At 35.1% G+C, this 14,460-nt stretch overlaps 1 protein-coding gene across 2 annotated transcripts; it reads right to left on the reverse strand.

Moving 5' to 3' along the window:
* Positions 1 to 344: 344 nt before the first annotated feature.
* LOC147523711 (uncharacterized) lies at positions 345 to 7,378 on the reverse strand. 2 transcript variants are annotated; one of them, XM_086599432.1, is made up of 5 exons: positions 6,949 to 7,378; positions 6,796 to 6,843; positions 6,444 to 6,717; positions 2,168 to 2,356; positions 345 to 694 (listed from the first exon to the last, which is right to left on the reverse strand). In XM_086599432.1, exons 3-5 carry the CDS (start codon positions 6,714 to 6,716, stop codon positions 611 to 613), a joined length of 546 nt encoding a protein of 181 aa, XP_086455558.1. In that variant the 5' UTR covers position 6,717; positions 6,796 to 6,843; positions 6,949 to 7,378; the 3' UTR covers positions 345 to 610. The 2 variants fall into 2 exon arrangements, with proteins under 2 accessions (XP_086455558.1, XP_086455556.1); XM_086599430.1 differs by having other exon boundaries at positions 6,444 to 6,710; positions 6,949 to 7,368.
* Between the last annotated feature and the right edge of the window lie 7,082 nt (positions 7,379 to 14,460).

Raw genomic sequence — 14,460 nt, forward strand, 5'->3', positions numbered from 1 at the left:
GTGCTGTAGGATACACATTCCCTTCTTATATCATTATCCCTGCTGAAAAATACTAGTTATAGAATTTGGAACTAAATGAAACTGTTGAAGATCAACACACAGGTTTTGCTCTGTGTATTAATCAGACGCCTTTCCCCAAGTGTTCCTGTAACTCACTGCTCAATATCATTTGTACTTTGGGCGCTGAATGTTCTGTTACGCACCTAAAATTAGACACCCAGGTAAAATTAAGGAACGTTGTAGGGTAGTCAAACATGTCGGAACGAACAGAAAACTTTATTGCTATGAACGAGAACCATTACTATGAAAAACAAATTTTGCCCATTTTGTCTACTCCATGTTCAGAAAAAGAAAATGAGTAGTTTATTATTTTCCAAAATGAACTTTCGTTGTTGACCTGAGCATGTCTACACTCTGCACCAGCAATCCATACAATTAGGTTGAGTCACATCTTTTCTAATAACATCAATAATGTATGACAACTGCAAGCAATTGTAATAATCAACAGCTTTCAGCGCACTATAGGATAACTCGAAGCAATAGGATTCTACAGTTTCAGAGTCTCTCGTGAGGTTCTAGTCTAAATGAACAGTTCGTTTGTAAACTTAAGTCACTTGGAAGTGGATTTTACACTTTCTTCCACCCTTGTGAGTGCATCAGTGAGAGCATCAGTGGTCCAATCCTTCAAATCCTCCTGTCCAATATGAAACAAATACATGTTAAATATTGCAACATATCTGATTAAGCCCAAACATCCTTAAGAGGCGCAAAAATTAATTCATGGAGACAGAAATACAGAATAACGTTCAACAAACAGATAGTTTTCCTGTAATCAAAGAGGAAAAAGGTGCACGAAAAGATTCGCATTTTGCAACTACATCATCAGCTACTAAGTACTGCACTTGCATATATTATGGGGACAGTATTCTTTATGTTTTCCAATCAGTACAAGTCTTGAGCTGCCCGTCAATTGTGGGCTACTTCTGTAAAGCATAAGTCATAGAGCATCCTAAAGTCATCCTCAAATCTCACCACCGCTTAATCAAAAATGCCACAAGTCCCTCTGTAGCCACAGAGCTTAAATGACCATAAAATGCACCAAAATTCTCCAAACATGCTCTTGAAGCTTAACATCATTGGAGCAATCACGTAAAAACATATGATCACTAAGAGGGTAAGAGCGGATTATTTGGGAGTACTGAATATTTTAATAAAGCGAACAATAAGAATCCTTCAATCAAACATTTCCAGTAGTTCAAAGTTAAAAGCCTAACAAAAATACATTACGAGGTATAAGAGTTGTCCAACCGCACATTTCCTATAATCTAAACACAACCAAAAATAAGAATAAGTCAAAAAGACATCTAACACTTCTTCTCCAAATCCCTCCAAGACTTTCTTTCCATCAGACTGAAACTCAACTCCTCCTTGTCTCCCTCCTTTCTCTAACATTTTTCTCTTAATTTTTGTTGCTCTGAAGAATGAAGCACGAAGTGGTTCAGATATTAGGGGTTTAGGCTTCATAGATTGTCCTTTTTGGGGATGTTTTTCTTTTTAGCCCTTTTTAGCCTTTTGGTTAGCCTTGCATTATTATATTTTTTTTCCTCCCAAGCCACCTAATCGGCCTAGCCAATTTCCTAAACAATTGGATTGCTAGACGAGTTGGCAAGGCAACGCCTAGCACCTAGGCCGATAAGTGAACAGCGAGTATATTGCAATTCATACTAGTTGAGCAGAAACCAATGGCTCCGAGTAAGAAACCATGATATTTGTAGTAAATCCAGTTTACTCTACAGTCAAAGTGGTTCAGAAATTGGGCGTTTAGGCTTCATAGATTGTCCTTTTGGTTAGCATTTTATTATTATCTTTTTTTCCTCCCGGCCCACTTAATCGGCCTAACTGATTTCCTAAATGATTAGATTACTAGACGAGTCGGTAAGGCGTGTCCTAGCATCTAGGTCGATAAGTGAACAGTGAGTATTTTGCGATTCAAACTAGTCGAGTAGAAACCAATGGCTCCAAGTACGAAACTAAGATACTTATAGTAAATCCAGTTTAATCTACCGTGGAAAAGAAAGCAGATTCAAAAAATAAAATAAAAATAAAAATACAGAGGCATTTAACATGCTGAAGCAACAAAGAACAAGAATAGAACTGTGTTCCTCACCATACGCATTGGCTCATCAGTCCTTAAGCGTGCCTTAGGACGAGCAAGTTTAGATTCAAAAGGTGTTCTTGGCCTCACTTCTTGGATCTCATCCCATTCTTCACGACTGAGCATCCTTATGGTCCCTTGGCCTGCAGGTGCATTCTGAATTTTACGCTCAATCGTCTCTTGGGATTTAGACTCATCATACTGCAGACACAGCCATATAATAAACAACTAAGTATGACAATACAACTCAATCGTCAGTATGCATGACTAGGTAGCAATGCATAAAACAGAAATGAAAAAAAGTTAAGACAATGCTTAATGCCACATTACAGTCCATGAATCTTCATCTTAGGCAGAAAACCTATACCACTAGCTCCTTGAAACCTATAGGAAAGCTCATAGTTAATCCTGCTAAGGAGGCAATTACAATGAAGTAATAACTAACTAATAACCATTGCACTCAACTAAGGGCGTAATAGTCACCACAAATCAGAGACACCCCAAGAGAAAAGGGCTAATTCTACTCTTGGTTACAGTCCCATCACACTTCTTATTATACAATACTTACTTGCTGTAGTGCACTGTTATCACTATAGCAATTACTCCTCATGTTATAGATTAGTTAGCTCCACCCTTCCCCATTTCACCAAGAAATCGTACGCATAAACCTAAGGCTTTCAAAGCTATATCAATTTCACCCAATATATACATGTACAACAACAAAAAAAAAATAGGAAAGTTTGAGAGAAAGATAAATTAAGATTCTCTCTCTGCTAGTTGTTTGACCTAGGACTATAGTACTAGACAAATTTAGAGTAAACAATCTTCCTTACAAGATGGATGCCAGGATAACCAATCCGGGAACTCAATGGATACCATTTGCATTGTCCTAGTGTACTAAAATTTGTATTCATTAAGAACTAAAAAGGCTAAGACAAATGAGACTCTCTACGAGTTAAGTTTCTATCAATCTTGATAAATTGCTATTTAGTATTAAATTGTTGTTCTGAACATATCAATATTACAAATTTTTTTTTTTTTTTTTTTTTTTTTTTTTTTTTTTTTTTTTGGAAGCAGGGTTTTTGAGAGGTCCCTTACCCCTATATTATTGATAATAAATAAAATAAAGTGTGACAATATTACAATATTGAGGATAATAAACTAGAAAACTGCAATGCAAATAACAATTCATTGAAACAAAAATAATGCTATTGCCACAAAAAACCAAAAACTCATTTCACGCTAATGCTGACACAGTCAAACAAATTTTCAAAAAATAAACATATGGGGTTATCTCAATAGAAAAAGTTATGTCATATCTCTATATGTTGAACTGAAGAAGGGATATGTGTCTACCGATCTAATACGAGTAAATATCTGGTGGCTTTCACAACTTCGACAGTTTCCATGAAACATGTCCAGGGGTTGGAATTGAGATTGTCTGGTTGCTAACTGATTGTCGTAGGACTATAGTACTAGACCAACCTAAGCTTGAGCTATCTTGATGTCACCATAAACAATCCGAAACTCAACATATACCCCTTTAGTAGTCCTAGTGTAGAGAAATTCGGATTCGTAACGTCAAAAAAACTACGATGAAAAAGACAATTTCTACAAGTTGAGTTCCATCCATGTTGATCATTTGTGTCATTTCTTCAGAGTTGATCCATTTCGTTCCATTTAGAATTGATATGCTCAAAAGACCACTAATGAGGATGATACACTAGCAAAGTGCAATGCTAACAATTAATTGAAACAAAAAAAATGACAATATCACTTGTAGATACTATAAACAAGTTTGTGTATTAGGATCCATATTAATAATACAGGTCCCAATACACAAACTTGTCTATATTCTCTACAGGTGAAATTCCTATGCTACCCTTGTGCCCTATAATATTGGTCCTAATACACAAACTTGTCTATATTCTCTAAACCACTAAAACCAAAAACTGAATTTCAGGCTAATTTTTCCACGGTAAAACAATTTCTCAACAAGTAAACAAATGGGGATTCCCAAAAATTCCCTAAAGTTAAAGAAATGAACCAGAAATCACTCATTTACCATGATACTGCCAACACATCACTTGGCGATTGCAATAGAGTAATAACTACATAACAACAAATGCTTGGGAAATTGCATTCAACTACATTTTAAGAGCTTATTGAACTCTTGGTGGAATTCACGAATGATATATTTCCAACTAGATTACATTCCCATCAAACTAATCATCATACAGTAGTTACCTTCCTCTAGTGCAACACCATCACTATAATACTCAATGGCAGATATAGATTAGTTACCTTACTCTAGTGCAACACCATCACTATAATACCTAGGTTACATTGACACGCCGTATCGGACACGAATACGAATTGTCGGACACGGCAAAATATCAAAATTCGAGGTAAATTACATGCAATATGTGTCCGACACGGACACGTGGATACGTATCCGACACAGATTTTTTTCAAAATATGGGCGTGTCCATGTAACCTAGTATAATACACAATGCCGAAAACCTCTTTGTTTCAAACAATAAGTTTTTGTGTGAGTGCTTTTAATTTTCTCCACCAAATAACACTCGGAGATCCGCTCAAATGAGCACCACCATTCTTCCATCTTCCCCAATCATCAAACCACATTAATTAAAATTTAAAGTGGCCTTGGGCTTGACTCTTGAACAGTGCAGTCCAATAACACAGCTTTATGGTTCGAGGAATACCTCGGGAACGCAATTTCTTTAGCATTTTGAAAGTGGCCATCCCATTCTGGAGAAACCAGAAAACGATCCGACCTGCTCAAAGAGGTTCACGCCTGATTCTTTGACCAAGTGAGCATCACACCCTGCAGTGGAAAACCAATTAACCGATTGCGGTCAATAAATTCCCCAAAAATTGCCTTACTCTTGATGCGTCTACTGCCTTCATATCTTCCATCCCCTTCTCTAATGACATTGAAATCTCCACCTAGGCACCAAGGGTAACACCAAGCACGTATATCATCTAATCCAAGCCAGAGATCGTCCCTTAGATCTTTATCGTTCTGATTAGGACCATACACACTAGTAGCCATCCACTTGAAGCTGTCACTTTGCAAAGAACAAGCAATGGTAATTAAATAAGTGCCTACTAAGTGGTCCTCGACTATCACTTCATCTGTGTCCCAAGCAAGAATCATACCCCGAGATTGACCCCATAAAGGGAGTCCAACCCACTGCCAATTGTTGCTCCAAATTCGCATCTCCACAAAGTAAGCTATGTCTTCTATTCTAGTTTCTTGAACACAAAAACTTCAGGCTTCGTTTTGAGAATAAACTTCCTAAGACTCATGCAGGTTGCTTCATTCCCAATTCCCCTAGTGTTCCATGTCAGAATTTTAGTCGACATTAGCAACTTGTACACCCTCCATACCACCTGTCTCTGTCTCTGCCTCAACCACAACTTGGGTACTTGTTCATTCATTTCCATTAGTGGTGAGTGGTCAGTGCCCAACCTACATTGCACTTTATACTTCCATCCTCCATATTTTAGAGCCCAAGCATTGTTAATACATGCTCTGTCGATCTTCCTATAAACTGTGAACTACTTGATTATCACTCAACCCTTCAAAGTTTGCTCCATGAGTTGACAAGTATTGATCGTATCCCAGAAATCTAGCATTGAAGTTCTATTAGGTGGTCTGCCCTCTTTTTTCTCCTTGTATCTCTATACAATTAAAATCACCGATAAGAACCCAAGGTTGACTTATGGCCATGGCTCTAAGTTCACCCCCATTATATACTGTTACGCAATGCGCATCAGTACATTGCATGGACAACTGAGACAATTGTACCCTCAATTTCCACTGTGATCTGCTGCTGTGATATACTGTCACCGAGGAACCTTCAAGTTCCTTCTATATAGATTCCATATATTCCCATTTCTATCACTTGAGTCATTGTGAATGATCTAACTTAACCCAGTCTACAAAAGGTACCGTAGGTAGGCGTAACTTTAGTCTCATCTAAGCATATCACATCAGGCTGTTAAGTCCTTACAAGGTCTCTTATCCTTTCAATTGCTACATCCATCTTGGCACCTCTAATGTTCTAGAAGATATCTAGTGGTTCTCCATTATACACTAGTTGTTTGTTCTTACTACGTTTACATCTGCCCTTCTTTCCTTTTACACATATACAGGCAATGCAACTAAAAATCATTTAAAACAGGATGGACTCTATTACCAACAACTGGGGCAATCTAAAAACTTACTAAATTAAAGAAGTGAAGTAGAAACAAATAGTACCATCATGAGAACTTTAGCGAAAAGAGCGACAGCAACGAAAGTAAGAACCATGGGCATCTTCATAGTATCCAAATAAGCATTATTTTCCTTAACTTCAACAAAGAAATCATCTTTCTTTAAACTCTTCTTCTTCTTCCTCTTCTTCTCTAATTCAGCTACTTGTTTTCTCAATGTTTCAGTTGGTCCTTGATGGTTTTGGTGGTGGGACCAAGTGTGGGCCTGTCTCCTTGTTCCCAATAACAACAACAACGTACCACTCATTATTCTCTGCATACTTGGAAAGGAGGTTGTTACTCATTTAGTCTCATAATAATCCTTTAATTATAATAAACTGGAAAAAAAAGTAAAATACCTTGGAAAGGCATGACATCTTCCAGTTGGCGAACTCTTTGATTCAGAACTATGGTAAGCACAGTCAGGTAATAAGTAGAATTACAACACTATATAGTCTCTAGTTTAGTCTTTTTTATTCAATAATAACAAATTCAAAACCAAAACAAGTTACCTTCTTTTATCGCAACGATTTGTCACAACCCTTTGGCTCTTGAGAATTGAGAGGGAAGAAAAATAAATGTGGAGCCAACTACTTATTTCAATGCTCGCCGTAGAAAAACTGTTTGTTTATCTGAAATGCTCAACGCTGATTGCTAAACTCTGAAATACACGTTTGTTTTATGTCAAAATGATAATATAAATCATTTGGACAATTTCACCCATTGTTATCTATTTTGAACACAATTTGATTGTTTATAAATACAAAAGATATGAAAATACCAAATTAAATTAATTAACAGGTTATTATTATAGAAATGAAAATAAATACATTTATCTATTTATTATCTTTTTCGGCTAATTAGTTAGAAAAATGTGGGCAATTTGAAAATTTTAGTTACCAATTTGTTGTAGAAAAAATTTCATTGGCCTCATTTTTCTTTTTAAAAAACAATGGGATGGGCTTTGCTTTGTAATTAGTTGTCATAACTTGTAACATGCAAGCAAGACCATTGTATCATATACCCACCCATCCCATTACGCATCGCTAACAATATCCATAGACAAGAAATTGGGCTAGAGAGTCTCATTTTTTAAAAAAACAACTCTAAAGCCCTATCCATAATTTTGTTGGGTTTTAATACCCCTACATTGTTTTTATTCGCCATAAGTGTTTTTTATAGAAAATCTTTTAGAATCTAAGCTTTTGACTCGAGACCGGGTGTGCACACCTATTATTTTTAATATAAATTATTCTCTTTTTTCACCCTTCCAAGATAACTACTTGTAGATAAGATAACTACCAGAATAAAGATTGAATAAGATAACTACTTTTAGATAAGATAACTACTAGAACAAAAAGAGTAAATTTTGGGTTTGAATATAATTTAGCAAAAAGTACCGTGTATTGCTCCAAAAGTTAAATTTGACACTACCTGTTTTCATCCGAATGTGGACGTTATAAACTTATACATTTTAAAATGCAAATGCACCATGTTATAAACTTATATATTTTAAAATGCAAATGCACCACGTTATAAACTTATATATTTTAAAATGCAGATGCACCACGTTATAAACTTATACATTTTAAAATGCATACACACCACGCATTTTAAAATGCAGATACAAAATGCATTTGATTATTTATTTTGTGGGTTTGATTAACTACTATTAAATGGAACGGGTTGATTTAGAGTTTAATGTTTATAAATTTAGAATATAGGGATTAGGATTTAGTGTCTTAAGATTTAGGCTTTAGGCTTAGGGTCTAGTTTATAGGGGTTAGGGTTTAGTGTCTTAAGGTTTATGGTTTAGGCTTAGGGTCTAGTTTATAAAGATTTTGGGTTTAGTGTCTAGTGGTTTGGAGTTTAGACTTAACGACTAGTGTCAAATGCCTCCACAAAATATTGGAGGCATAATATTTTTAGTTTTTTCATTACCGAAAAGCTAGTGTGGGGTGTACTTTTCACAGATATAGCATCTGTGCCACTCATATAGGCACAAGTACTGGTGTATTGCAGCAAAGAAGTATTGTCCAAAGGCTCTCATTCCTGCGCACTCATACACTATGATGCACCCTAGATGCCCTCTTTTCATTATATGCATTTTTAAATGTGAAGATAGGTAGTTATAAGTGAATTTTTTGTGTGAAATTTAATTTTTTGTTTTGTATCCCACTATGTTACTCGGTAGATAGTCGGTTATGTTTGTTTCCAAGTTAGGATATTTTCGTCTATTCCTGGTAAAGTTGGATAACAGGTGGTTAGTTCCATATTCTGGTCAAATTGGGATATTAAATTCTAAACAAATTTAAGAGGAGTCTTAGGACTACTAAATATTTATAACTAACTCCTCTAGACTAATTTTATGTATCCATAGAACCCAATTGTTCATCTCTCTCTCCTCCTCTCTCTCAAAACCCAATTGTCTCTCTCTCTCCAGAAAACAGAGGAAAACCCCATCGTGTCTCGTGTCTCTCTCTCTTTCTCTAGTATGGTTGAAGATGAAGGGGTAAGGCTGGAACTAGGCAGCTCAAACAAATAGATTTAGCATTTAGGAGAAAGATTGTCGCGGAACACTGAAGACTAAAGTTGGTCCTGAATACTGAATAGAAAATAAAAACAAACAACTATTTTGGTCGTTAAATGCTGAAAACTAACTATTCAACACCACTGAATTTTGAATCCCAAAAAAACAAACAACCCCTAAGTAGGTGCTTAATATTATTAGGGTCCTGTGTTATTATTGTGAAATTTTTGGTACATTATTGTGGAATTTTTGGATAAGTTCATCGGTTTAAGTGGTAGAGTTGCCAATTTTAAATATAAACAAAGTATAAACAAAGCCGTTGATGATGCTGACAACCTCTTAGCAACTACCTCACAAAATACAATAGTTACTTCTCTACCACCAACAATGTGAATAAAACTTAAAACTCTAGATTTGTACTCCAGACAAAACTTGAAGATAAACTAGTAATTTTTTTTTTATTCAGTTCTCTCTTTTGCTAGTGATTCTGGACTCTTTATATAGAAATTGATAATCATAACTCACATTGAAACATAAAGTTATAACTACTAACTCCATAAGTGGTGTAACTCTCTTATAATTACACTTTTTAAACACAAAAATAGAATCACAAAATAATTGTAATTATTTCATTATAATAAATACTTTTATAAAATTGTTTATTTATATTTAAGAACATATATAACTTTACAAAATATCTAACACGAGGCATCATGTGAATTCCACAAAACACATTAATTATCATATCAATTTACTAAACCACTACAAGCCATAGAATATGTAGTTCAAGATCACATACAGGAGCTTAAGAATTTCAAGTATCTACCCACACAACAAATGGAAACCTCACTCTAGTAATTCTTATTAAAAAAAATCGTTAATTAACATCTCTACTGAAATAAATCTTCTTAAACTCAAATCAACGTTCAAACCATAATCAATTGTCCAACCCAAATGTTAAAAAATAATTTGTAAGTTGGGATTCTTACTGGCTAAGGAACCAACTAAGACTATAAAACTAACATAACATAAAAATGAAATCTAAATATATAAATACAAATTGAATCGCTCCAAAGGTATTGACGCAACACACATTCTTTATCTCACCAGTTATGAAATTCACAATGGAGCCTACTCCATCTCTAGATTTACCATTAACAACTTTGTGGCTGGCATCGGTGATGATGCTGGTTGTAGTTATAATAGATCTTGTAAACATCTTGCGGATCCGGAAAACCATTGAGGATGGCGGGGTTCAGCTGAGGATAAAAGTTGGGCTGGGCCTTTTTTAGATTTGGGCTGCTAAATAGCCATAAACCTTTATAATATCTCTTTCCTATTCCATTTTCTAAATTCTTTTATCTTATATTCTCTTCCCATATCACAAAAATTGTTTCCATTTCGTGTGAAGATATTATGCACCAAGATCTTGTTTGTGGAAGCTATAAATAGATAATAGAATTGGCATTGAAGGCATCTCCATTATAGTATTCAAGTAGTAGAAATTTAGCTTTGTTAAATCAAATTTGTTTTAGAGTTAGAGAGCTTGGAGCACGCGTGTATTAGTTTTTTTTTTTTATCGACAATCAATAGAATAAATTCAAGTTTCAAGTGCAATGGTGGTATCTATTTTTTTTTTAATTTTTTTATATGTTCTAGACTCATGATGGGGTAAAATCTCCATTTTAATGGTGGAAGATGAATCCCTTATCATGAAGATGTAGGATTATTTTATTGTATTTCCAATTTTTATTATCTGGTATAATCTTTAATGCATCCAATGATTCTCTTCATATTAAATAATAATGTTGAAACAAAATGTGCACGAGTTCTATCACCATAGGAATTGGGGTATTTCTCATTGTTAGTTCCTTTCACCGTTATGATTTTAGTAAAACTTGCTTAATAACATTTTAGTTACATATCCTTGACGACTTATACTACTTTGTTTGAGTTGATTTGTCATGCTTAGATAACTTCCAATAATGCTTGGAGAATTTGAGGAGTTATTATTTTAAAAATGTGACTAGCATCCATAAAAAACATTTATTGAAAATCATCAATTAAATTTGTAATTAGCGTTATTTGATGAAATTTATAAAATAGAAAAAGAGAATAAATATTTAGAAATATATAAATAGTCTTATATTTATGATAGGGGATTTATCTTCCACCATTAAGGTGGAGATTTTACCCCATCATGTTTCTAGAATGCACAAAAGAGTAAAAGAGACCACCATTGGATTGAAACTTGAATTTATTATAATTATTGGAATGAGAGAATTTAATACTCTCTCTATATCTATATAATAAAACAGCTTGGTCTTTAAGCTCTTTGTGTGAAGCCTACATCGAACGGCTAACAGTTAATACAGTCAGTACATCTGACGGCTAACAGTATATTAATCCTCATAGATATATATATTAATCGGACGGCTAACATATCCACAGGTATATATCCGAAGAAGCTTTTACCTGGGCCATATGATATATCTCATATGATATATATCCAAGGCTATATATATCCGAACAAGCTTTTACCTGATTATATCTCATATGATATATATGAATACAGTCAGTACATCTGACGGCTAACAGTATATTAATCCTCATAGAAGCATTGAAGCAAGCATTGAAGTCTGACTCTCAACATCTATTTTTTTGAGCACAGTAAAGTAAGTCCTAATTCCTAACCTCTGGCTTGGGATCTAAGAACAAGTAACTGTGTTGGCCCAGGTGCACGAAACTTTGATGAACTCAAGATCACAGACACATAACCTTCGATAGTTCCTAAGCGAGAGCTGTTGGTCAGGTCCATTTTTTATACACGAGAATCATATGATATATATATTAATCGGACGGCTAACATATCCACAGGTATATATCCGAAGAAGCTTTTACCTGGGCCATATGATATATCTCATATGATATATATCCAAGGCTATATATATCCGAACAAGCTTTTACCTGATTATATCTCATATGATATATATCCGAACAAGCTTTTACCGGCCATATGATATATCTCATATGATATATATCCAAGGCTATATAAAGCTCTCACGCTTTAGAAGCATTGAAGCAAGCATTGAAGTCTGACTCTCAACATCTATTTTTTTGAGCACAGTAAAGTAAGTCCTAATTCCTAACCTCGGCTTGGGATCTAAGAACAAATGGCTGTGTTGGCCCAAGTGCACGCGAAACTTTGATGAACTCAAGATCCGACCACACACCTAACCGATAGTTCCTAAGCGAGAGGCTGTTGGTCGTCCATTTTTATACACGAGAATCATCGCCACTATTGACTATCCCGTCCCCACGTCCACATGCCTAGAGCCCCGGATACCTCATATAGAGGTGTCGATCATCACTCACACCAATCAATGAATATATTTGAAGTGAGAATCATGTCCCCGTTACATAACGAATAAGCCATGAATAAACTTAATCACGGACACTTCACATTGAAAGGTTCCTTTTGGTTCATCTTGTTTTTTTTTATAAGATGTTGTTAGTTTTATCATTTTTTCAACCTGCGGGTTGGTTCAAGACATCGACTCTTATGATCCACCACTTGCCCCATCGAAATATTTTGTAGGTCTCTGCGCCTGCCCATCGAAATATCCACGCACATTCATCAACTTTAGTCGCTATTGTTAGTACTACTTCTCATGCTATTGGTGTTGCTTTGCTTAAATCTCTTTTATTTTGAAGCTTGTCTGCCTCTCTTTCTTTACTACAGACCTGCTGCGCCCCATCGAAGAGCCGTCTCTTTTTATTTTGAAGCTTGTCTGCTCTCTTCTTTACTACACCTCTGCGCTGCCCCATCGGAAGCCGTCTCTGTTTATTTTGGAGCCCCCCATCGAGTATTTGCACTTTTAAGCCGTGTATACAATTACGATTATATTGATGTAAAGTTGGCGTCCACAATGTAACATAGAGTGTTTCCGTTTGGCGTGTCCGAAGGGGTCTCTTTGGTATACTACGAAGACCAAGCTTGCCTCTCTTTCTTTCTTTTATCGGTCTCTGCGCCGCTCCCCCTTTTAGGACGAGTTTCAAATGCTAGGTCGGTTTCTACTTTATAGGCATTAAGCAACAATCTGCATGGGCCATAGAAATATATAGTCCTTTAATTTTGGCCTCCATGTTACTGACTTCCAAATCTGCATCTTTTAGTGAGTTTAACTTTCCATGCATCACATGGTTGGCGGCCATCCATGTTTGTCATGGTGAACTACCCAGCCAATCAACTCTTAAATCCCAACCACTAAACGTACCCATTTTCAGATGGGTCATACCAGATTGTCTCCTTAAAATTATAATCCTTCTACTATTCAAGAATGTTTCTTTATATTTCTTTTATATGCATTCGCAAAGAGACACCAATTTTATTTATTTATGTTTTGTTTTTTGCCATTTAATTTAGTGTATAAATAGTAAATAGTGGTTGTTGCTATAAATCTATAAATACGTCATTTAGACCTTGAAAAATCGAAAAAGATAACTTCATGGAGCAAAACAACACATGTCGTTGTTGAGAAAGATCACAATCAATTTATATAACATACTAACATGAACATTAACTTCTTGCAGTTACCAAAAAACTTAAACTTTTACATGCAAATTAAATAGACCTAATGATCTATATTTAGGTGTTTGTGTTGGACATATTTACATGGTCTAGGAGTCTAGGCCACACTATCGATATATATTTTTATGTTTTTTTGTCTAAACAATGGCATATAGATGGCTTCGACAAGTACCAGGCCGATGAGCTGAGCAAGATTTCACTACTTTCTTTGATCTAAACATCTAAACCACGAATCAGTATAATGAGGATGAACAACTTAGAACACGTCACAAAAACAAATCAATCTCATGTTAAATTTGAATCATGATTGACGAATTAAGTAGTCATGAATCATGAAAATTAATTGCACATAGCAAAACAATCAATCAACGTTCTATTGATATCAATTACGATTTATCAGATACTTGAAAAATGTGATTCACGATTGATTGAATAACATTTAGTGTATTATCAAATTTTTCCACCTCTAAGATCGAAATATATTCTTTGATTTTACAACCTCTCTCTCTCTCTCTCTCTCTCTCTCTCTCTCTCTCTCTCTCTCTCTCTCTCTCTCTCTCTCTCTCTCTCTCTCTCTCTCCATTGTATATGTTTGGTATCTGTGAATCTGCAATACATTTAATTAAGTATGATTCTGACTTCAAATAAAATAACTCTTTATTACTAAGCTTGGCCGCTAACATGACAAGATGAGTCTAGATTTACAATACACCCTTTGAGGTCGAAAAGTGATTAATATATATGTGGTGATTAAAGGATGAAGGTTGGTAATATAGACATCTCCCCGTATATACTCATTTTCTTAGCTCATATAGGAAGGATACTTACAGGTCATAAGTCACAATGGTAGATGAAGTCTTGAATTGATAGACAAATACCTCATCACCTATAACGACATTTTAC

The sequence above is a fragment of the Coptis chinensis genome, chromosome 1 (genome assembly GCF_015680905.1).
Source record: "Coptis chinensis isolate HL-2020 chromosome 1, ASM1568090v1, whole genome shotgun sequence".
NCBI lineage: Eukaryota > Viridiplantae > Streptophyta > Magnoliopsida > Ranunculales > Ranunculaceae > Coptis > Coptis chinensis.

Bases quoted from the DNA above. Each gene is read 5' to 3' on its own strand.
- LOC147523711 (XM_086599430.1), bottom strand. The intron at 2,357-6,443 runs GTACTATTTGTT...CTGTGTCTGCAG, and splicing joins TCGCTAAAGTTCTCATGATG to TATGATGAGTCTAAATCCCA. The intron at 695-2,167 runs GTGAGGAACACA...CATATTGGACAG, and splicing joins CTGATGAGCCAATGCGTATG to GAGGATTTGAAGGATTGGAC.